General features: G+C 37.7%; 1 protein-coding gene, 1 long non-coding RNA gene and 2 pseudogenes across 3 annotated transcripts; 1 reads left to right on the top strand and 3 right to left on the bottom strand.

Moving 5' to 3' along the window:
* Nucleotides 1-702: 702 nt before the first annotated feature.
* On the bottom strand, nucleotides 703-12,287 carry LOC133733017 (uncharacterized). The gene is made up of 7 exons (XM_062160625.1): nucleotides 12,239-12,287; nucleotides 11,825-12,151; nucleotides 11,107-11,172; nucleotides 10,262-10,363; nucleotides 9,687-9,788; nucleotides 6,622-6,684; nucleotides 703-1,094 (listed from the first exon to the last, which is right to left on the bottom strand). Exons 1-7 carry the CDS (start codon nucleotides 12,255-12,257, stop codon nucleotides 730-732), a joined length of 1,044 nt encoding a protein of 347 aa, XP_062016609.1. The 5' UTR covers nucleotides 12,258-12,287; the 3' UTR covers nucleotides 703-729.
* Nucleotides 12,288-14,409: 2,122 nt separating this feature from the next.
* Nucleotides 14,410-15,093, top strand: LOC133731278 (uncharacterized; annotated as a pseudogene).
* A 982-nt stretch (nucleotides 15,094-16,075) lies between these two features.
* On the bottom strand, nucleotides 16,076-18,929 carry LOC133733417 (uncharacterized). Of its 2 annotated transcripts, none has more exons than XR_009857695.1 (5): nucleotides 18,774-18,929; nucleotides 17,351-17,548; nucleotides 17,078-17,210; nucleotides 16,843-16,896; nucleotides 16,076-16,748 (listed from the first exon to the last, which is right to left on the bottom strand). It is a non-coding gene; the product is annotated as an uncharacterized LOC133733417 (long non-coding RNA). The 2 variants fall into 2 exon arrangements; XR_009857694.1 differs by lacking the exon at nucleotides 18,774-18,929 and adding an exon at nucleotides 18,189-18,313.
* A 2,749-nt stretch (nucleotides 18,930-21,678) lies between these two features.
* Nucleotides 21,679-22,901, bottom strand: LOC133731279 (mitochondrial import inner membrane translocase subunit TIM44-1-like; annotated as a pseudogene).
* Nucleotides 22,902-25,186: the final 2,285 nt, after the last annotated feature.

The following is a 25,186-nucleotide window of genomic DNA, read 5'->3' on the forward strand; positions in this document are numbered from 1 at the left end:
TAGGTTCTGAGGTTGGACTGATATAAAAAAAATTAGTTTTTTTTTTTTGGAAAGGATATAAAGAGATTATGGGTGGTTTTAGTTGAACTTTCAAATTTGATATTTGAGTCTCATACTTATTGAACCTTCAATTTATTTTTTGGAATACTTAAAAAATAGAAGTCCAAATATTAAATTTAGAGGTCCAACTAGATCGAACCACCCAAAGATTATATGGTTTAAGGATTTTTTTGACATTGCTTCATCCTTGGTTGTATGCTAGCTAGATACACAGATAGAGTTAACTGAAGTCTGAATTTATTACGTATAAAATTCAAGAAGCAAAGGAAGCCACAACATCGTGTGTGCTTATGTACTGGAGGAAATAAGGAGGTGTAATAGAGTCCGGCGGCACTAACAACCCCCATATATATATGTTAAATAGGACAATATAGATGCCTGCAACTGCATGGCAACTTCAAATTTTGAAGGTTTAGATAGCTTTGACGCTATAGACAACCTTCGAAGCTCACTTACTAATTACACAGAAATGAAACAGATAACTTCATATGTATTCCATTCTGATACATGATAATAATTCTTCCTACTAATCCGAAAGTTTTTCTAAGATACAAGGAGATATAATCAGATACGGCCATCTATTCTAAAATAAAAATATAAAAAATCAGAACACGGCCATCAAGCCCTGATCACAAAATTAACATAACCAAATCCCTAGCAACACCTGTCTTAGCGGTCGCTGAAGGGAAAGGGATTATATGGAACCGTTTTATGCTGTTTAGCATGCGGGCAATCGGTACCCCAGTGGTCTGATGCACAAATGAAACACGACTTGAGAATAGCACGTTTAGACCAATTCATACCAGGGTGCTTGTCCTTAAGTCCACAACCCCTACAAACTAGTTCAACGCCAGGGCCAACAGATGCGCCTTCCGGGACATAGTCGAGATATGGGCAGTGCAAACTCATATGGTCATCAGCCTTCAAACAAATCTGACACGGCCCCCATGTACTCCTTTGACGTTCGATGAATTCTTTCCATGCTTCTTTTCCACAATACTTTGGGTTTTCTGCACTTCTACGTCTCAGAGAATCTATTGCAGATCCATCGTTAAACACAGGGGAGGGTTAACAAACAAACAAAACCAAACTAAATATACTACATGGACCAAAGGTAGATATTTTCGAGTATAGGAAGAGATTTGTCATAAACAACACAGAGAAAACAACACTACGTACCCTAAAAAGACCAAAAAAAAAAAAAAAACCAAGCAAATTCCTGATAATCTGCATTACAGATTGTAAAATAAAGTACAAACACTACTAGAATTATGCTCATAGACATCACGTCATTTAAATCAGTTCAGATTTCACCTGATGTAAAAAAAAATTCTAACATCGGTTTCTAAAAATCCGATTTCTATTTATATGATTAACATCGTATGTTACTGTTGACCGATGTCTATATTTTGATTCCAAAATTTTCAAAAACGCGGAAAGACTAAGTTAAAAGTTTTCGTACACGCGGGGAACAAAATTTTCATTCCCCCCGCACTTAGTCAGTTCTTCCACTTTTACCTTCTCTCACTTTATCTTCCAATTTCACACTCTCCCTCTTCCGCGAAGCCCTAGCCCCATCCTCCTTCCTCTCCGCTATCTTTCCACGGCCACCACCGCCTCCCTGTACTGTCTCTCTCTCATTAACGACCTCCTCCCTCTCGCCGGCATCATCGCCTCGATCTGCCGGCAAGCTCTCTCTCTCTCTCTCTCTCACTTACTCTCTCTAAAACCCTCTGTCTCTCTCTGGAATTGACGAAGATGAAGTCCATGCAGCCGCGTCGCAATTTCTTACGGGAGACGATGAAGCCAAGCCTCCCCAGTCGCCAAACCCTAGCTCCGGCAAGCCTCCAAGGAGAATGCGCCTCCGCCTACAGATCTAACTCGTCATCCTTTTTGATTCTCACAGACAGAGATTCCCAAATCCTCCCTCTTTCTATCAAGAATCGATTCACGACGACCCCTTTTTATCCCGATTCAATTTCCCCAGGTAGTGTGTTTGATTTTTGGTATATGGAGATGAATTCTATTCCATTTTGTGTGGTTTCAGTTTTAGATTTTCAATTTTGAATCTTTTTTGTTTGGGGTTTCATTTCAGGGGGATGGCTGTGATGGTGCAGCAGATGGCTATGATAGTGGCTTTTTTGGTGTATTGTCTTTCATCTTCGGAATTATTGCGGAAAACAAGAAGGTATTGTGTGTTATGGGTCAAATTGGTGATTGTTATATCGGAAAGACTGATACATTTGTGCATGTGTTCTATTTTTTCCTTGTGTTACTTTGTGCATCCTGAAATTTGATCCATGATATTCTTCGGTTGTTATTTGTGGATGGTGGTTTGTTCGTTTATTAGGGATTACTAATTAGTTATTTTGAGTGTGTTCTATCTCTGTGAGGTTGGATTTTGTGTAATTATACACCTTTGCCTGAAGCAGGGCTTGTTTCCCATGGCTTTATTACATCTGAGCAGTAATAATCTCAGAAAGGTAATCAATATGTTAGTCTTTGCCTTCTATTTCCTTGTAATTGAGTATTTACCTAAAAGCATAAGCATCCATGTTAGGTATTTTCTTACTGTTAAGTGTTGCACTCCATTTATAATTCCAGAATCCTGAGATTGATTTGCTGACTTTTTTTTTATGTCATATATTCTACAGACTTTACTGACTTCTTTTTATGTCATATATCAAACCATTTAGGGGTTCAAAAAGGTTTTGTGGGATGGTTCAAAGGATTTGTGGGCTGGAAACTTTTTGAAAATGGAATTGATCACCTCATGTCTCATTCTTTTTCTCCTAAAGATGGTATTGAGCATGCTGGAACCCAAACTGTTGGGAAGAGTAAGGTGTTGTTCATTGCTTAAATTCTTAAGTGGTTTTTTATTTTTCGTCCTAATCATAAGCTGCCATATTATGCTTGTTAATCAAGTTTAATTGTCCTTTTCATCTTTTATGGGAATGATATCCACGTGCACTTCTTTTCTTACCTTTGAGCTACATTTTGGCAGTCTTTGACTCATCTTTATTTAATAATTAGTTGATATTGTAAAAGGCTTGTTGCTTTCCAAGATCTTTCATTACAATCAGTTTGACTTTTACAATGAAAATGATCCCTTTTTATGTCTCATATCTTTTCCTCTATCTGTGAATCTTCAGGTAATAAAAGATGCTACTCAAGAGTGAACTTGGGAAGACGATGTCACTCTATGTTTTGGATGCAATCATCTGTGTAGATCATGAGAGATATTTCCTAGGCCAACTTCAAAGCAAGGGTTTCCTAAGTTCTTGTCTTATGAACATCAGCAGCTTATCTTATCAGGTGCTTCTTTAATCAACTAAGTGAATTTCTGATAATTTGTTGGCTAGACATCAATTAAAAATAAAATAAATAAATAGATAAGAGTTAAAGCAGACCATGCTTAGGGTTGGGAGCCTCTTGTGGTCAATTTCCTTTTCTATAAGTCAGCTTGAATAATCTGGCTCCCAAATTGGCTTTTTCAATCATAAAATGGTCAGAAAAGAGGTATAATATCCATTTTCTAAACATCAAATAACTATTATGTATACAATGCAGATTTGCGACATAAATGAAGTATCAAGAGAGGAGGTGGATGAACTTACATCCGCCTATCAATATGTATGCTTAGCAAGTAGTGTTTCATCATCTGACAATATACAGAAAAGGTACTCCCTAAGTTTCTTGGGAAAAGTAGGCCAATTTAATGTGAAGGTTCTTCTGGATTCATTTCTCAGAGAATTTGGTTTAGCTGTGGTGCAGTTTACTTTCAATGTGAAATTATATATATGTGTAATGCAAGTTGGAGTGTTAAAGGTATTTTAAGCAATAGCGAACAGGAAATACAAGTAATAGTTGGTGAAAAAAAGAGAGAAAAAAAAGTGACAATTAAAGCCTAGTTTAGTGCTAAGTTTGTATTTCATTTTCCCTGGTAAAAGTAACAAGCTAATGTCAGTTAGATAGCCATATGTTTTGTCTATCACCATTTAAATCACTTACTCTCTGGAGTAGTTAAATTACATTTTTTTTTGTTTTTGATCATGAAGCATCTGTTTTCTAATTGATTCGTTGATTCTATAGGAGTTATAATGCGATGGTGGAAATATGCTACGTTGTCGGGAATTGATATCAGTTAATAACTATATTACTTCCACTAGTAAATATGGGCACCATTCACTAAATATTCTGTTTATCGGGACCATCTACTTATGTGAAATCCTCTCTGTTTTTTATATAACATGAAATTCTGGGTGTCTTTGTCTCATCATATGTACATTTTTTTTTGGTTCAGAAAACTTTGGTATAAATACTATTTTTAAGGAGAGAACTGGAGCTTCTGTAAAGGTTTACCCAGTCGGAGTTCTTCACGGTGAGGCAGTCCAGATTTTTCAGCACTGTTAATATGAAATTCCGGATTGAGAGTTTGAGACGAAAGACCTAGTTCAATTTACTTCAGAAACTGATACAGGGTAAGGGTTTAGCTGTTGATGCTTAAATTTATCAATTTTGTAATTTTCATTCTCTATATTAATTTAGCAATTCAAATTGGTCGGTGCTTTTATGCTTTATATGTTTCAATGTGTCCGGAATCCAGCATATTATACATAACCTATAGTTGCATTCTCCCTGTTTTGGAATTAATTGTCTGGAAAAGAAGATTCATTTTTGCTTTTCAGTTTTCCTCTTCAGAGTACAGTGGGACATGGAGAAGGGCAATTTTATACAAATGACCTCAGCTTTGTTTTCCACATGATTCGGTAATCTCTATCTCTTGTGTTAATATTTTGTACATTGATGAATTTGCTTCTTTGAAATTCGCAACATGCTTGAAATGGACAGTTCCCTAGACAGAAACCAACCTTTAACTATGTATGATATCTCTCAGCATAAGAAAGGGGCTGGTCTGATATATCTTGGTTTTACTTAATGGTAGGTTGAATTGTTTTTATCAGCTGGAGGAATTCAGTGCCTTGAACCATCCTGAATACTTTATGCTGAATATGAATGAAGTATGTAGGTAATGCATAGGGTGAAGAAGATGATTAATGATTCTGTAGCCTTCCTCTCTCTCTCTGTCTCACACACACACACACCATATTGTTTATAACTTGGGAAATACACACATGCACCAGCTTCTTACTGTGACTAGTATATATATATATGAACCATGCTTTTGTAACTTTGTTGTCATCCTACCCTTGACTGATGCCAAATTAATTTAAGGAACGTACCTTGAAGCTTTATTCATGTGCATTTAATATATTATACTTCTCTGACCCTAACCTAGCCTTCCACTCTTATCTTTGTGAAGACCAAACTAAAACCTTAATTTGTTTTGTACTATGCTGCCAGCCTAGAGACGATTGCTTGTCTATAATCACGAACCCTTTTACCTGATGATTATGACTTATGTTATTCTATATGTTTTTAGCGGGCAGCAAAGACTTGGAAAGGATACACCCAAGAACAACTTGACAATGTGCACATTGAAGTGGCTGACTATTTGTAGACTTTGCTATAGATGGAGACTAGCAAAGTGATTTTGAGTAAGGCTAGCTAGATTTTTTTGAACCATTTTGGAGTAGTTGTATTGTTGCAGCAGCTGCGAACAAATCAAATAAACTACATGTAGTTATTGCAATTGTATGTTGGATACAAATTAATGCAATGCCCCATATTGAAATTATTTGGGATTTCATGTTGTCAAATGTGGATTAGATAGATGCATTCTAGCAGCAATTACAAAGTTAGTGGACATCATGCTCATGTAAAGGACATGATGTATATACGTTTATTTCAAATCAGTATTAAACTACAAAAACGATGTCATTAAAGAGATGATACATTAGATTGGAAACAAAAATCGATGTCTCTTTATTCAATGCACATCTAGTTATTAAGTAAGAAACGATGTAAAACAACGCAATGGATATCGACTTATTCAGTAAGAAACGATGTAAAACAACGCAGTGGACATCGATTTATTAAATGAAAAACGATGTCTAGTATAAGTATGAACATCGGTGTCAACCTCAAAAACTGAAGTTTAATATAAGTTTGCACATCACTTCGTAAAAGAAAACGATGTTTAACATAATAATGAACATCGGTTGAGTAATACAAAAGAATGTAGATTCAATCTTAAATAGTTTGATATATGGCAAGTACCTGTAAAGCTTATAAACAGCAGGCAAATTTCAAAAATACCGATGTGTAAGAATATATTACACATCATTTCTAGAATGAGTAACGATGTTAAAATGAATACTAGTGCTATTGGACCTATATTTCGTTAAGCATTAAATGCATAAATATGAAGGTTTAACAATATCTAAAAACACCAATTTGTGATCATAATAGCAGTTTAACATCTATTCTAGAATCTAATCCGATGTTTATCGTAGTATGGGACATCGGTTTTTAACCGATGTCTATTTTTTTCCGATCTTTTACATCACCCACTAACACATGTGTACAAAATTTTTTTTACATCGGTTTCTGGCCGATGTATATGAGAAAAATTCTAGTAGTGAAATTTTAAATGCATACCAATAGTATTCCAAAAAGGTGTATCAGGGAGTGTCTTCTTGCTAGCACGAGCAGCTTCGGTTTCTGAAATAGAAAAGAATGGCTGATGGCTATGAAAAATCCCAAAATAGTAATACTATTGACAAATATATTGATAGTATGTATGTGATAAGAAGAGCAAAAACGAATCCTTATTGATTAAACATACAAGTAGGGAAGCTGCAGGTGCAATGACATCTTTGAAACCCTTAACAATTATTCACTTTACAAATTCTACATCTTATAAACTTGGCTGGAGAAGTAATTAATTAAAGAGTTCGTGTAATACCCGAAAAAAAATCCAAATTAAATTCCGTGGATTTTTAGAAATGATTTCACGATAGTAGGAGCGAGTACGAAGCTTGGAGAAGTCGTGGAATTAGTTCGAACGATTTTATTTTCGAAAACGAACGTTTTTAGGGGGTCAACAAAGTTGACTTTTTATACGTTCAAAATTTGGGAAAACTTCCTTCATGAAAGTTGTAGAGCTCGTCGATACGAGTTCGTGGACATGTGGAACGCAATATTCGGAGTTCGTATGATTAAGTTATGAATATTTTAAAATTGGGTTTTTTCTATAAATAGAGAAATTTTCCAAATTCTTTCATTAAGGACGAAACTTTTCCCTTTTTGCTAAATAGTCCCTCCGGTTCTCTCTCTCTCTCGATCGAAAACCCTCAGACCCGGAACTATTCGACTGACCCGACCCGGACCCATCTCCGGCCTCCGGCGTCCTCCGGCCACGACCCGGCCCTCCTTGTGATCGCCGCAAGCCGCCCAGTCGCCTGGTGCCATTTTCTTGCACCGCCGTTGCCCCCAAACCTGGATCGAAGCGACCCCAGGCGAAGTAACCGACCCGACCGGATCGCATCGACGCCGGCGTTGCACGGGCCGATCCTCCCCATTTTCGTGATCTCCTCCTTCCCCTGATCATCCTCATATCCTCCTTGCTTGACGATTTGGAGTGTGGAGTGAAAGATCACGAGTTGAAGATTTCGACGTCCCTGATTCAATCTGGAATCTGATCAGACGCACGAGATTAATCCAACTTCAACGCTTGATCTAGGACGATCTAGGCCGAACCAGGCTTAGCTCCAGGTATGAAAGTCGACCACCCTTTCATTTTGAACCAGTTTGTAGTTGGTCACTTTGCCATCTGAGGTGGTTGACCGTCGTTGACCGCCGCGTTGACCGCCCACTGACCACCGTTTGTGGCGGCGCATCAGACCATATTTCGAGTTTTCATTATCTAGGCGATGATCTATGCATCCATACGAGCGTTTTGATATATAACATGGTCATGTTAGAAAAAGTTGATAAATAGTGGATTTACGTTTTGACGTTACTATTTAACGTTTTTACGTTTATCTTCGGGTTACGATCTGTGAAGATCTGACCATCGGTTTTGCTTCAATTTTGGATATGTTGATCGTATGACTGTCCCGGTGACCTTGTGAGGTCACGGGCGAAGATCCGACCGTTGGATCTTCGTATAATTGAGAAATAGTGATTCGGAAGGCGATTCGTGAGAATCTGACCGTCGGATTTTCATATAATTTTGTGGAGATGTTAGTAAAGGCGATTCAGGAAGATCTGACCGTTGGATCTTCGTGATAATTTTGGAGGATGATCCTAAAGGCGATCCGTGAGGATCCGACCGTTGGATCATCATTAAATTCAGATCCGACCGTTGGATCATCGTTTAATTTGAATCTGAGCGTTGGATCGTCGTTTAATTACATATTTGAGTTGTTGGCTAAGTCAAGATCATTATTGGACTAGGTGATTGACGGTTTGAGTTGGTGGACGATTGTGGATCGTATTTTGAGCTGAATTGAAGACGCAGCGGGATTATCGAGGTGAGTAAACCTCACGTGGTTCATATTACGAACCCAATACAATTAATTGCTTTATTTTGTTGCAATCATATGAACTATTGTTGGTGTTACTAGACATTCCTGTGTGAATGTCTGTATATATATTATTACGTGAAATAATATGTATTGTTGGAGTTGTGTTGAGTTATTGTTGAGAAACAATATATTGTGAGAGATATTGAGTTTATTGTTGAGAAACAATATATTGTGAGAGGTGTTGAGTTTTATTGTTGAGGAACAATAAATTGTTGTGATCTGTGGAGATCACTAGGTCACGAGGTGACCATGGCATCTATTAGTGAATCACGCTCTCGTACCGGGCTGGTGGTTATTAATAGTATTAAATCGTAATCACGTCTGTGGCCGGACGAGTGGTTACGTTCAGTTAGAGCTCTAGTCTGTCTGCCAAATGTGGAGTGAACTTATGAGTGAAATTGAGAGTAACTCATAAGTGTCAATATATATATGGTAACCTTATGAGGGAAATTGAGTGTAACTCATAAGGGTCTATATATATATATGAGTCTGTCTACCAAATGTTGGGAAATCTTATGAGCGAATTTGAGAGTAACTCATAAGTGTCTATATATATATATGAGAGTGAGTGATCTTATGAGCTAAATTGAGAGTAACTCATAAGTGTCTATATATATATATGAGAGTGAGTGATCTTATGAGCTAAATTGAGAGTAACTCATAAGTGTCTATATATATATATGAGAGTGAGAAAGTAACGTGGGTTTGTGGTAGTCTTGAAATCTAATAAATCAACAGTTCTTTCTTGTTTACTCATACTGGCTGTAAAAAGCTTACCGGGTTTTGTGTTGTTGCAACTCCCGGTACACTATTCAAATTGTGTAGCGGGTAATCCTACAGGACAGGAGAACCAGGACGGTGATCGTGCGGTTAGAGCAATTGTTAGAGTTTTACAACAATTGTAAATTGTGAGGTGTGTTATGCTCATTTGAGCTTTATAATATATTGTGAGAGTGAATTGTAATAATGAACTCGAAGTTTCGAGATTTGGTTTTTTGTAATTGTAATTATTCAGGTTTCGGATTTGAATTTATTATTCAAAATTCGGGGCGTGACAGTTCGATTAACCCCCCCCCCCCCCGCGACAAGCAAGAAACCAAGACTGTAAAGTACAAATTTCATTCAAAATCATACCAGCTACTGTATCAGGACCATAACTCTGTACTACGTTAATGCATCCACCAAAAAGAGGTGTATCACGGAGTGTCCTCTTGCTAGCACCAGCAGCTGCGGCTTCTGAAATAGAAAAGAATGGCTGATGGCTATGAAAAATCCCAAAATAGTAATACTGTTGACAAGTATATTGATAGTATGTATGTGATAAGAAGAGCAAAAACGAATCCTTATTGATTAAACATACAAGTAGGGAAGCTGCAGGTGCAATGACATCTTTGAAAACCCTTAACAATTATTCACTTTACAAATTCTACATCTTATAAACTTGGCTAGAGAAGTAATTAATTAAAGAGTTCGATTGTTTCAAAAACATACACAACATCTCAAGACTCTGACAGTATCCATCAATTGTTGCCATATCTACTACAAACAAACCAAATTCTACTACATAGACTGAAAGTACATATTTTCAATTATAAGATGAGATTTTTCCAAGACAAAAGATAGCACCAACACCACTCCCCCCCCCCCCCCCCCCCCGCGACAAGCAAGAAACCAAGACTGTAAAGTACAAATTTAATTCAAAATCATACCAGCTAGTGTATCAGGACCATAACTCTGTACTACGTTAATGCGTCCACCCAAAAGAGGCTCCGGGAAGGAGGCCATCACGCGATTGGTAATAGGTTTGGCCTCTGAAATACAAAAGAATGAGTTATGGTGATGAAAAAAATAAAACCAAAAATATCATTTATATTGACAGTATGTCATAAGAAGAGTGAAAAAGAATCCTTGATTAAACATATAAGTAGTGAAGCTGCATCTGCAATGACATCTATGAACCCTCAACACCAATTCACTTTACGAATTCTAAGTAAGTTATGCATCACATTGGGAAACCAACTAGGGTAGAGAAGTAGTTAACTTGATTAAAAGACCAAATTGTTTGAAAAACTTTGACACAACAAGTCCAAATTAACTCTAAGACAGTATGCAGGCATCAATTGCGTAGATGTTATATATCTCTAGAAGAGACACATAACAATGACATCTTTGAAACCCTTAACAATTATTCACTTTACAAATTCTACATCTTATAAACTTGGCTGGAAAAGTAATTAATTAAAGAGTTCAATTGTTTCAAAAACTTGCACAACATCTCCAGACTCTGACAGTATCCATCAATTGTTGCCATATCTACTCCAAACAAACAAACCAAATTCTACTACATAGACTGAAAGTACATACTTGCAATTATAAGATGAGATTTTCCCTAGCACCAACCCCCTCCTCCTCTTTCTTTTCTCAAAGACAAGCAAGAAACCAAGCAAATTCCAGATACTCTTCCTCAGAGATCGTAAAGTATAAATTTCAAAAGCATACCAAGTAGCGTATGAGTTATACCAAGTAGCGTAAAGTATAAATTTCAAAAGCATACCATAACTCTCTACTACGTTAATGGGTCCACCAGACCCTGTCACGCGATTGGTAATAGGTTCGGCCTCTGAAATACAAAAGAATTGAGTTATGGTGATGAAAAAATAAAACCAAAAAATATCATTTATATTGACAGTATGTCATAAGAAGAGTGAAAATGAATTCTTGATTAAACATATAAGTAGTGAAGCTGCATCTGCAATGACATCTATGAACCCTCAACACCAATTCACTTTACGAATTCTAAGTCAGTTATGCATCACATTGGGAAACCAACTAGGGGAGAGAAGTAGTTAACTTGATTAAAAGACCAAATTGTTTGAAAAACTTTGACACAACAAGTCCAAATTAACTGTAAGACAGTATGCAGGCATCAATTGCGTAGATGTTATATATCTCTAGAAGAGACACATAACCTCTCAGCGACTGGTGGCACCTTACAGTAAAACTAGATATATTTAAGCCAATTACACCAATTCTCGGCAACTAATTCCGAGCAGATATCACTAGAATATAAGTAAAGGACATTTAACTTTAATTCTTCATTCAAACACTGCAAACAGAAAAAGTAGTTCAAACCTCAACACAATGCAACACTTAAATTTTTTCAAATAGCAAAGCCACAGAATGGTAAAAAAAAAAAAAAAAAAAAAAAGGCAATTGAATTTCATGCAAAACTAGGGACCTGAGAACCCTAAAACACAAATCAAAATACGTACCCTTCGACTTAGCAAAAATCTTAGCATACTCGAGCTGTAGCTCTTTAGAGATGAGCGGGCCGGCCTCATCCATAATCTCCTTCAGCGTACGGCTTACTGGTTTTAAGGGCTTCGCCGGGTCCGGGTGCTTGCCGCCCTGGATATCAGGGTGTTCAGAGGGCAAGGACGAACGGGGCCGCTTCGCAACATCAGAGTCTTCCGTGACAGGGGTTAGGTTCTGGTCGTGGCTAGGGTCTTCGAACAAGGACGAACGGTGCCGCTTCAGGCGGACCACGATAGGGGATAGGGGCATGGATGGGTCCGGGTCGTGGACATCAGGGTCTTCCGTGACAGGGGTTAGGGTTAGGTTCTGGCCCTGGCTAGGGTCTTCCGACAAGGACGAACGGGGCCGCTTTGGGCCATCAGGGTCTTCCTTGACAGGGGATAGGGGCATGGCTTTTTCTGAGTGATCGAAAGAGACTATAGATTTGGGAGCGTCAATTGTTGAATAAAAAGACCGGTGCGTGAGGGCGGTGCAGATCGGGTTAATGAAAAAAACCTAGGATGGATCTTGTGTAGGTACAATTCTTACTGATCTCGGAGAATCAGGTAAATGCATCTCTGCATGTGCATGGAATTGCAACGTGTGTTGCAATCCCCGAGTCAGTAGTCAGTTTCATGTGGAGTCCGATTTTGGAAGGTAGGTTTTTGGTTTTATGTATTTACGTTTTAAAAGATTTTTCTGATTGTTAAAATCGTGGTGTTGATGTCCTAGGCATTTTAGGACTTGTCTATTACTAATTGATTTTCCTTAAGATTTGTTGGATTTCTAATTATATGGAAAGTCTCTTACCTAATTAAAGGAGAATTAGGGTAGAATCTTGGTGTAAGAGGTTTTGCCGTTGGTCAATCATATATACACAAAGATACACGGTCAGAAGAATGTCTCTTGGAAACGCAAGAATATTGTTAGGTGTCTTGCATGCTTGCTTGTAATTGAGTCTTCACAAGAGTCAAAGCACTTGGTCCATGTTTTAAGTGTTTTTGATCATTGTTTCATATGCATAACTTTTCTTAAGATCAGTGGAGGAGCTGTGAAGAAAGAAGAGCGATATTTGGTGATCGTTCAAGTGAAGAAGGAGTTTGAGACGGAAGACAAACTTTGGATTAGTTTTTGTCTAATCATTGTAGCCGAGCTAGTGCTATTCAAGTTTGTAAAGAACATATCCTTCATCATAAGTTAATTCTTATTTTGGGTTCTTAAGAGTAAGAGCCCCGCAGTATTTTTAATCTCATATTTGAGGTTTTCACTGCGTAACCAAAATTTGGTGTTCTGTTTATTAATTTTGGTTTCTGCTGCCCAGTAAGGATTGATCTATAGCTTGCAATCCCCGTTTTCCAGAAAACACATTTTGTCCTTGTATTTTCATCTTGAAATATAGTCCAGTTTATGGAACCTATAATATTCTAGCCTTTCTTTTTTTTTTTGGGATAAAGAAAGTTTAGGGCACGGAGAGGCCCCGTTCGTCCTTGTCGGAAGACCCTAGCCAGGACCAGAGCCTAACCCTAACCCCAGTGCAACCGGGAAGGACTTGCGTAAAGGATCTCATGCCCCGCAGCCACGTTCTGACCTTCTGGGTGCGTGATGGGTTAGGGAAAAACAAAACTATCCAACAATGAGAGTTTTGCACCTAGCAAATTTATTTGTATAATTTCGTTTCAAAAATATATATATATATATATATATATATATATATATATATATATATAATATATCTAATTAAACCACCTAATTGACTAATTGTCCAAATTAACCTTATCATGTACCCAACAAAAAAAACACGGGGTAATCATACCGATCATCTTCGGTGGTTTCTGGGTTCTTTCAAGATGGGATTTTTGACTTTACTATTACTTAATAACGATTCTTGTTTCGAAAGTCCTTGTTTAATTTTTTGTGTGAGTTCCAAAAGTTCTCAATTTTTGTTATGACTAATAAAGCGATACCAATAATATAACATTTGTCCATATACGACCAATTCCATCAGACTCTAAAATTGACATTGCCATTGGTACTCACTCAATCATGAGTAGAGAAACATGAACTACAAACAAGCCTAGCTAGCTACACCAACAAGTGGGAAATATTTTATCTCGCTGCCATAGTTTGATTGATTGCAACAATTTCTGCCATCCCATGCCCGTCTTTGACACCATTAAAGCCATTTGATTGCTTCGATTGGTGTGGCTTTTCAAGGCCTACCTCCACAGTGTCTTCAGCACTAGGATGCCACCTCTTGGTATCGCCACCCTTGTTGTCACGGTAGATGAAGTACAAGATGAGCTGCAATGCTACCACAGTACACCCAAACCCACTTTATGTAAGGGTGTTTCTAAATGTACCCAGCAAACTTCTTAGTACACCCAGCAAATTTATTTGTTTAAAAATATATCTAACTAAACCAGCAAATTTCCCAAACTAACCTTATCTTGCACCCAGCAAAAGATACACAGCGATGAAAACTTCCAAGAGTTAGGTGTTGTCCTTCGATCATGACTCTTAGACCTCTCATTTCATGTCCGCATAGATTGACTTTGTGGGATATATGCTAATTTACAGAGAAGGGAAAAATTCCTACAATTGGAATAGGCCGGTTGTCTTCAAAGAACTGCCAGCGGTAAGCTTTGCCAAATCACAGGAAAACGCCGTGATGGATCAGTTAGTGGCTCGGCTGGTTAAAGAGTTGCAAGGGACTGATGTAGACGAGCATACTCGCCTGGGATACAAGAGTACGTTGAAGCTGCAACCTTCTGCAAATTCTGCAGGACCGGGACTCTTTTGAATCTTGATGAGATGAATGCTACTTTGCTACCACTCAGTGATCCGTCTCTTGAGCCTTTGCAGATCAATGTCCTTGACTATCTCCTAGCGCTTGCAGATTTGACTGGAGCGCTGATGCGGTTGGCAATTGGTCGAATTTCAGCTGGTGAAGTTGAATTTGCTGAGGACATATGCAAGTTTGTGCGTGAAATTTACAGGGAACTGACCCTAGTTGTCCCCTTTATGGATGATAGTAATGACATGAAGACGAAAATGGATATAATGCTTCAAAGTGTAATGAAGATAGAGAATGCTTGCTTCAGTGTTCATGTTAGAGGATCAGAGTATATGCCTCTACTTGGCTCCGAGGATCCAACTTCCTTTTTATTGGTAGTGCCCAGTGTTGATATATGATGCTTGATCAAAATTAGATTTGTAATCAAATCCAATCTGTTGTACTTGTACCAGACACAGCCACAGTACCTCCGCTCACTACTAGAATTTTGTTCATAGACATCGGCCCAGAACCGATGTTAAACTAATTTTCGACCGATGTCTTAGTGGGTGTAGAGAAAGATATAGACATCAGTATAAGCGCGTTTTTAACCGATGTCCCAGACAACATCCAACATCGATTCTAAAAAACAAATCGATGTATAATCGTTATAATCATCATATTTTTGTATGTTAGGTATGTCTAATTCTTCATATTTTCACATTTTATGCTTAATAAAGTATATGTCGAACAATACCTACGTGAACATTTGCATCGATTTCTATTCCAGAAGCGATGTCCAATACACTTGTAGACATCAGTTGCCATGAGTATTGTTTGTTCGTGGGCATTTTTACATGTAGCTTGGCACATTATTTTCTTAGGAACGATGTCTGTATCTTTTGGCATCATCGGTTTTTTTTTAAGGACTGATGTTTCATTTAACACAGCACATCGTTTTCATTTAAGCAAAACGATGTTCAATAGTTTTATGTACATCGCTTACTTTTTCTAGAACCGATGTGTTGTTTCATTGTAGACATCGCTTTTGTTTTGTAAAATCGATGTGCACTGATTTTGAGTACATCGGTTCTGCGGACACAACTCGATACATTAATAATCATAAGACATCGATTTTCATTTTGATACTGATTTCTAATCTCTCAAGTGACTTCGTTTTCCTTGGCATTACTGTTTTGTTATGCTTTTATATACTTCACTTCATTTTGACAAGCGTGATGAGCTAAGTTTGCATCTAGCTGCTGCTGGGAAAAGAAATGCATTTCATAATCATCCAAAAATTGGGGCTTTCCATTAATTTTCTTTCCAAATTCATGATTGAACATATGTCACAAAAGAAAACCCCAAAACCTACAAAGGATATCCTAGAAACATATGAGCAACAATCTACAAAATTTCTACACCGAGCTTTGCTTCAAAGCAAAAAAGTAGCCTTGCTCAAAATTCATCTTGGTAGTCAAGTGCAAGAGAAATATGTATTAAGCTAAAGGTTCACATGAAGTGAAGTTAACAGCGGTAACCAGACCAATGTGACTAGATCACCTTATCAGGCTTGCCCATCCATTTCACTTCACACCCTAGCTCTTCATATTTGGCAGCCAAATATTTCACAACTTGTAATCCAAGGCCCTGCAAGAGAATGACAAAGTCAGTTTCACAGTGCAACATAAACCTAATGACAGTGATTTTTGGTATTACTAAATTCAACAAAAAGAAATACCGACATGACTGAGCTTAAAAGGTACTAAAAAGGCAGTGAATCTCAATACTAATATAACTGGACTTTACCAAATGTAAACACACATAAATTAATGACAAGAAAATTATAGATCCACCTATACCGAATGGCAAAAGACCGAACTAGTATAACATGAGTATTCGTGATTTTGAATCTAGTATAACATGAGTATTCATGATTTTGAATCTGCAAATGGAACAACTGAAAACATAATCCTGAAGAAACAGTCAATAGGGGAAGCGCAAAGAAAGAATCAATCAAGCAAAATAGGAATAAAGACAAGCCTCTTGGACTATTTCACTGACAAAATTCAAGCCTCTGGGTGACTGGGTCCAATGGCAGATCCTGCTAGTAAGTATCCAGTAATGACCTGAAAACATTCAAAAGTAAAAAAAGATAAATTTTTTGAAAAGAAGCAGTTCTAGAAGCAAAGAAAAAACTCTGTACAAATGCCAAGGCCTCACTCTTGAGTTTAAACTCTGTAGCTTTGACATTGTAGCTGCTGTTCTGCTTTAAACCTGCACAAAAGAGTTCAGTTAGCCCCAGCTTTTGGTACTTTGTATGGTTACGTTCACAAACAAATCAAAAGCATTTTGTGAACTAAATGTTTCCGGGGGAGTTGACAGTGTACCAATTCAAAAAAAGAAGAAAGAAAAGAAAAGCACAACCAGTGCAAAGAAACTAAAAGAAAATAGTTACCTCAGTTGGGCCACCTCAAACAACGGCAAAATGAAGAATTCTCTCCTTCTCCTCATCATTTACAGTTGGCAGGCTAGCCTTTTCAAAGCATTCAATAACAGTTCTTCGTATCTTCTGGGGCATCTTCTACTTCCTGCATGAGGCAAGTATCTCAAGATGAGTTAGTAACAAAGATGCATACATTGATTCCCACTACCTGAGAAACCTCATTCCAGAAGAGATAATTTTAAAGTATTGCAAGACATGAATATACAAGGTTGCAAAGGACATCACCTTCAAGAAATGGCAGTTCTCCATCACACCAGGAGTATTGAATGTATTAACATTTGCTCCCACAAATATTACAAGGTAGTCGTAGTCCACTCAAATTTCTTTTTCCCCATTCTCTAAATTAGATTGGCAATAGACTTTCTTCTCTTTTACATCAATCTTGAGACACTCAGCTTCGGTGAATTGAAAGCCAATCTTTTTCTGTATAAAAACGTCAAGAAAAAGAAGTTAAATGACAAGTAATTGAATTCTGGCAGGCATTGCAATCATACAAATTAATAGAGACTTTATCTGCAGGGATATGAACCTAATTTCCAGGTTAACATAACTTCAAGTTACAGCATGCACAATTGTCTAATCAAAAGATTGCTGACATGTAGTCAACCAAAGACTGGTAAAAGTTTAATACATAATAAGGAAAATAATGTTTACCAGAAAAACAGAGACAAATATGCAACAGCTTATATTAGCTCACTGTGATTTACCTTTCTGACAATGTTACAAATTGGTTCAACAATGCTCCGAACCAAAGCCACATGTTAGGCTAACATTGAGCTTAATTGTCTATGTTATAAAGCCAGAGAAACGTAATAATTACTTCCTATTTGAAAAAAAAAAAAAAACAACCATCTCTTTTTTGTTTAATCTCTTATATTGTTTTTCTAAGCAAACAAACAAAGGTCAAATCTGAAACAAAGCTCCCTACGCACTCAATTCATTCAAACTTCACCAATTCAAAGCCAAATCACACACACAGTAAGACCTAGATTCCAGAAACCAAGCCAGCATTTCAAAGATCTAAAATGAAAACGAACCAGAAAAACCCACACAATTCACTCACCCTTAGAATTCTCAAAGCTTCAGAATATGTTGTCTTCTTCAAGGAACGCAGATATCCCTAAATATCCACCCATCTATAATTCAATTTTCGATTGTTTGAGCTATGAAAATATACAAGCTCTGTAAATCATAAAGCCCTAAACCTGTTATTCTGTTTGACACATAGAAATGTTCATCAAGGACAATGAAATGATCCTACAGTAAAAATAAACCATATTCTCAGTCTTGTCTCCTTTGTTAGTCATCTTAATGTAATTGTTCCATCTCTTTTTAAAGTTTCACATTTCTTTTTCAGGAAATCCCTTTGACTTTATTAACGGAAACTCTTCCTCCAAAGCAGTATCAGTAAAAAAAATAGTTAAGACATGAAGTCTGATGTAATAGAAAGAATAACTAAAACTTTGAAGAGAGAAAATCCTTAAATGAAAGAGTCAAATCATCATCAAAATTTGCATTTGTTTAAGGTCCACAGGATAAAGTGAAAAGGCACTGGCAGCAAGTTAAAAAGAAAATAAGTAACAAGATAACACTAGTTCATCAGAACTAAATATAACGAACAAATTCAGAATAAGCAGTTGGAACTTACTCGACAAGTTTCTCGCATCCTCTCAATTTGATCCGGAGTTTTGATCTTCAAAATGAATATATCATTAATGATTTTCCAAAATAAGAAAAAAGAACACCTAGAGAGCAGAAAAGTCTAACTTGATTGCAGTCATAGCACATCAACCTATACCAAACTGGAAATACCAATGTAAACTGCAAAATGAAATACACATGGATCAAATGAAAGAATTTGACCTGCGCTGTCCTTTGGACTACCATCTGTGATAATTAAGGAAGCAGCAGCAGTAGAGAAAGAAGAGAAATAAGATATATCACTCTATAGGCAGCATTGCAATCAATACCGATACTAACCACAGCAAAGTGCTCATCAAGAGTGAAGTGCTAGACAGCAAACAAGCCATCATCACTGACAGTAAAACCACAATTACCCCACAGAAAAGCACTGATTAAAATGAATGAAGTGAAAGTTATGACGCATAAGGAAAAAAAAAAAAAAACTGGCAAAGCACTCATGCTAATGAATTTGGTCTCTAGAACAAATCAGCTTTCTTCTTTTGCATGTCTTGCTTCCATTTTGGCAGTTGATAGAAAGCATCTTTCGTCATCCCAAATATGGTCTGAAAGTCTTCATCAGAGAGGTAGGCCTGCAAAGCCAAACAGAAAATGTAATTACCATTTCAAAACAGATGATGAAGTGTAAAAACATTCACAAATGACCAACCTCTCTTCTCTTAAAATCAATTCCAGTTACTGGATTGTCAGATTTAACCCTCAGTTGGTCATAACTGAAAGTACTTTGACTGCTTTCACTGCCATTTTCATCCTGCTCTTGCTTTGGTTCTGATCGTAAGAAATACCAATGCAAATGGAAAATTAAAGCTTAATTCAACAAAAGTTCCAATCTTTCAAGCCATGAACATTCAAGAAATCTCAGAATCAAGTATTTCTGATTCAGTAGCATCAAGATTATAGCTTTATTAATCAAAAAAATCATAAAGATTAGCGAAATTGAAAAAAAAAAATTGAGAGTGAGAAATTGACATACTGAAGATTGGCGGGTTTGCTGCAACGAGCACACGACTGGGTGGCGACGTCGGCCATGATCGCATTCAGTAGCCTCAGGCGAGCTGTGAGACAAGAGGAGGAGGGGCTAGGGTTTGAGTTGAGAGGGAAAGTAGCTCCAATCTGGGCCAGACCAACATATTCAGATTATCAGGATACATTCATACATACAATTTCATTACTTTAGGAATTCAATTTCAATTTCAAATGGGTTATTCATGAATCAATCAGATTAAGAAGAAGAAGATAAGAAGAGAAGAAGAAGAGGAAGAGGAGTAGAAGAAGACGGAGAGGGAGACTGGGAGAGAGAGATACCTGGAGCTCGGAGACGGAGACTCGGATATGGGAGACCGGAGAGGCGGAGACGGAGAGTTAGAGACGGCGGAGACCGAGACACGGAGTCACGGAGAGAGTCAGAAACGGCGCAGTTGAGTGCAGCTGGGTTGCTGTGTTCGGGTTTAGGGTTCCAACCCCGACTTCGGTGGGGCTTGAGAGGAAAGAACCATTCCTCTTTAATTTCTTCAACTCTGCCAATCTCAGATCGAGGCCGGGCTCAGGATTTAGAGTTGTTACTTCAATTTTATATCGAGGTCGGGATCTCGGCGCTTCAGATTCTGCCTGAGAATGGAGGAGGGAGGATTGTGATGGTGAGGAGGAGGAAGAGGAGCTCGAGTTTAGGAGGAGCTCGAGTCTGGGTTGAGAATGGAGGTCGACACTGAGCTTAGGGTTTGTGTTTCAGTTTTGGGGTCGGGCGCAATTTTTTTTCTAAGTGTGAAAGTTTTGAGTTTTAGTCCCGCTTCTTCATTTCACTTAAAAGACTTAGCGCTTTTTGCAAATATAGGTTCCCGCAAATTTTCGAACTAAATTTTTAACACCAGTCATTTTAAGAACTGATGTTAATGACATACATTTAAATCGGTATTTTCGTAAAACGATGTTAAATTACTTTTTTACATCGTGGGCAAGTCTAACCGATTTAAATGATGTGATGTAAATGAACAGATTTCTAGTAGTGGCTTTGAAGTTTCATCGTTGTGTTGTGTTTTTTTGTTGGGTACAAGATAAGGGCAGTTTGGGAAAGTAATTGGTTTAATTAGATATATTTAAAAACAAATAATTTTGCTGCGTATACTAAGAAGTTTGCTGGGTACATTTAGAAACACCATTATGTAATATAGGGATAGGTATAGCGGAAGCCGTTAGAGCAAAAAATACATATTTTTAAAATAGAGAAAATACAAATTATAGGAAAGCTGTTGGAGATGTTTTAAGAATTTTGCTGAGTACATTTTTTTTTTAATCGAGATCACACGGTTTCTCAAATGTTCTTTTAGGCCCAGAAATTAATCCGTGCTGAGGGTCATGCTAGAATGTTTCCTCCTCCCTAGCCACCAAGGATATATATATTGGGATTCAAGTCTAATCAGCGTTGGCTAGATTTGATTTTATTTATTGTTAATTGTATATTGTCTTGCACATGCAACATCTTGAAACATGATACTAATTCTTATAAATTTAGAAGTTTTTCTCATCAAAACATTAGAGAGGCCATTAAGTTTTTGGTTATGCATCTTCCTTGTTGAAACACTTAACATAACCAAATCCCCTAATAGTACCAGTCTCAGAGCTTGCCCCCCGCTATGGAATTGTAACCTTGGAAAAGTTAGCAGCACACTGCGGTTCAATGTGCTGAGAATCATTAGTCCAGTGGTCATATTTCAAATCAGAAATAGCTAGAACACCATTTGATAACAGCACGACTGCTGGCAAAAAAATTATCTATAATCTGAAAAAGAAGACAACAAAAATAGTGATTCAACTTGGTTACTTGAATTGACTCTTAAACAAGAGGTTTGGTCGCATAATTTGTAAATATAACTTTATCCACAAATTAAATTTCAATCATTTCAAATAACTCTAGAAGGTCACAACTGTCAATTCCACAAATTAGTACGCCTCGAGCCTCTAAATTTTCAGTTCCGGCCCTGATCTCTCTTACTCTCCATATCGGGAAAATAGCACCTTGAGGAAGTTCTTCAGGATCCCAAGGTTGCATGTCCCAGGTGTAGTACACGGTTTGGATCGTATCGTGGCTGCCTTCTGTTATTGCACCATTTTTATCACGTACACAATAGACTTGCTGTGTTTGGAACCCTAAAATGATGATGGGAGAGTCTCCAATTAGTTTGGTTTCTGTTACTTCCACCTCAGAGATATGTAGAATCTTGTTATCAAAAAAGATGCCATGTCTTTGAAAAGCCTGACGCTCGGCTATACACCGCTCAATCACCTCATCAGCACAGTACTTGTTCAGTGTTTTAATATCTCCCTTCATGTAAGCATTTAACACAGTTTTGACCACATTCTGAACCTCTACCACAAAATCTGGTAAAGAGAAAGATAGATCTCGGGCATGGATCTCCTTAATTGTTGCTGCAGCTAGCATTTGTTTCTGGAAAAATAGCTTCATTGATATCCTGAATTTTGCGAACTATTGGGCTACCACTCTATCAGTAGTTTCCCAGCGTTCCTTCATGTCATCAATGATCTCCTCGCTTTTTATTTCAAGGTTCACTTATCCCACTGATACGCTTGAATAGAGGATTATTCCCTTCATTCTGAAAGCCTCCCACTTTTTGCTCCAACGAGATTGTTTGGTGGGTACAATAGCGATGTCGCTTGTTGCTCTTCTTTGAACTCGTGGGATGGAAGAAAGGTCAAACCCTATATACTTTTTCTCACTTGGACTACCATTTAACTCATCCTTTAGAATGTGATGTCCTTTTTTGGCCATGTCAACAAACTTTGCTTCCTTGAATCTATGAAAGACGGAGGAAACATTCGATGAAGAAACCCTTTAACCTAAATTTTCCAAATAATGTTTCTGCAGTATCATTAGACGGCTAGACCCTGAGTGCTCCGTTGTCTGATTCGTTCTAACTTTCTGATCTTCTTCTCACCCCCTTGAGCTCTTCCACTTGCTCCTTGACTGTCTTTTTAAATTGTGGATTCTTACTGGTTTCCTCCTTGACCCGCTTTGAAAACTCATTGAAGACACTGAATCGACGATTCCCGGAATACCCATTTTCCAAAAGCAATCGAATTATCGTGCCTGAAACCTGTTGTTGAGACTGAAGAAGTCAGTGTGTGGAGGAACAAATCTCGAACAAGCTTTCTACCAGCCATGAGATTAGGGGAAAAGGCCAAATGTTTCAGAAAAAAAAAAAAAAAAATTACACACAAGTGATCTTTTAAAACTTTAATTAGTCATAAGGCCATCTTATATTTTTTGTCTTCATAAGGCCACCTAATGCTTCAATTTTTTCCCCATTTGACAAATTTGCCCTTCCACCTTATCGAAACAAGCTGAAATAATAGGCATCCATTCTGCTCCACACATTCTCTCTCTCTCTCTCTCTCTCTCTCTCTCTCTCTCTCTCTCTCTCTCTCTCTCTCTCTCTCTCTCTCTCTCTCTCTCAAACTCACACGACGCCGTTGCAGACCTCATACCTCACAAGCTCGCCAGCAAAACACCTGATCGTCGACGACAAGTAGTTCGAGCCTAACCCGAAACATCTGGTTCTCCACAAGCAGGTTAACCTTCAGATCTTGGATCGCGGGTGCAGTGAATTAAGGTCGGGAGATCCGTTGTTCCGGCTAACGGCGAGAACGAGATTTGTTGTACTCATGGTCGAACACGGTCGAACGCCAGCGAGTCCAAAGCGTAGCGCAGCTGTAGCCGAGAAGCTTCAACGAGCTGAGGTCGTGGATCCGGATGATGACCTTCGACAACCAGAAGCCTAGAACCTCCGGTCTCTATTCTCTTACTCTGCAATTTGATTCGGTGAATTCTGGCACTGTTATCCTTGATCTCATATTAACAAATCATCAGATTAGTCATGCTGTGATTGAAATTGTTTTAGTTTGATCTCTATCCGATCAAATGATTATCGCTTGTTGCTTATGTAATGTTGTAGATGTATTGTGGTTTTCTAATTGTATTAGATCATAATTGTAGGACAGAATGAGAATTGCTAAAGTTTTTGTTAAGAAGGATTGTCATTTTGTTCTGGTATAGATGGATAAATGTGATGATTACTTTATCAAGTTCTTGAGTTGTGTTTGTTTGAAGTTGAAATCAGAGTAATTTGATTCAAGTAGTGGATATTTTCAATTTATATTTGTTTGATATTTCATAGTAGCTTCTGTATTGGTTGGGAATAGATTTCTTAGTCATTGTGAGTAGCTTTATTAGTCTTAATTTAAGGGAGTAGCTTTTGTGTTACTTGATAGTATATTTTGTTATTGGTGAGAATAGATTTTGTTGTTTGTTTGAGTAGCTTTTGGCGTTATTGAGAGTAACTTTTGTTGTTGATTAGAGTAGCTTTTGTTGGTAGTGATCGTAGTTTTTGTTGTTGATAAGAGTAGCTTTTGGTGTTGGTAAGAGTAATTTTAGTAGTTGGTGAGAGTAGATTTTGTTATTTGTGAGAGCAGCTTTCTGATGTTAGTGATAATAGCTTTTGTTGTTGGTGATAATAGCTTTTGTTATTGGTGAGCGTAGCTTTTATTCTTGGTAAGAGTATCTTTTATTGTTGGTGAGAGTAGCTTTTAGTGTTGATAATAGTAGCTTTTCTTATCTCGACGAAACTCTCACTGGAGTAGCCTTCGTTGTTGATAAGAATATTTTTGTTGTTGGTGAAAGTAGTTTATACTGTTGATGACAGTAGCTTTTCTTATCTCGCCGGAAATCTCACAGGAGTAGCTTTTGTTGCTGGTGAGAGTAACTTTTGGTGTTGGTGACAGTAGATTTTATTATCTCGCTGGAGGCTGTAGAAAATCTTATGAGTAGCTTTTGTTGCCGGTGACAGTAGTTTTTGTGACATCACTGGAGGTCGCCGGAAATCTCACAAAAGTAGCTTTTGTTGCTAGTGACAGTACCTTTTGTTGATAGTGATAGTAGTTTTTGTGACCTCGCCGGAGGTTGCCGGAAATCTTATCAGAGTAGCTTTTGTTGCTAACCACAGTAGCTTTTGGTGTTAGTAACAGTAGTTTTTGTGTTCGCCGGAGACTCGTCGGAGTTGGCCTGAGACCCGCCGGAGTTGACCGAAGACCTCGCCGGAGAGGAAAGAGAGAATGATTGTTGACTTTTTACTGTAGTGACATTTATGTAAATATGTTAGTTTTTATATCCAAAATATAACACTTTTTTTAATCTAGTTATAAAGCCAATGTGCCAACACCTTGATGTCCCCACTGGGGTGATAAGCTCACATGACCAACTTTGCTAAAAAGAGCGGTGGCCTTCAAGATTTAGTAGCATAGAAGACACTCAATGACCAAAAACTTGATGAGAATTTCACACAATTAACA

The sequence above is a fragment of the Rosa rugosa genome, chromosome 2 (assembly GCF_958449725.1).
Source record: "Rosa rugosa chromosome 2, drRosRugo1.1, whole genome shotgun sequence".
Classification (NCBI taxonomy): domain Eukaryota; kingdom Viridiplantae; phylum Streptophyta; class Magnoliopsida; order Rosales; family Rosaceae; genus Rosa; species Rosa rugosa.

Bases quoted from the DNA above. Each gene is read 5' to 3' on its own strand.
- LOC133733017 (XM_062160625.1), bottom strand. The intron at 11,173-11,824 runs GTACGTATTTTG...TTTGTATTTCAG, and splicing joins GATTTTTGCTAAGTCGAAGG to AGGCCGAACCTATTACCAAT. The intron at 6,685-9,686 runs GTATGATTTTGA...TTTCTATTTCAG, and splicing joins TGGTCCTGATACAGTAGCTG to AAACCGAAGCTGCTCGTGCT.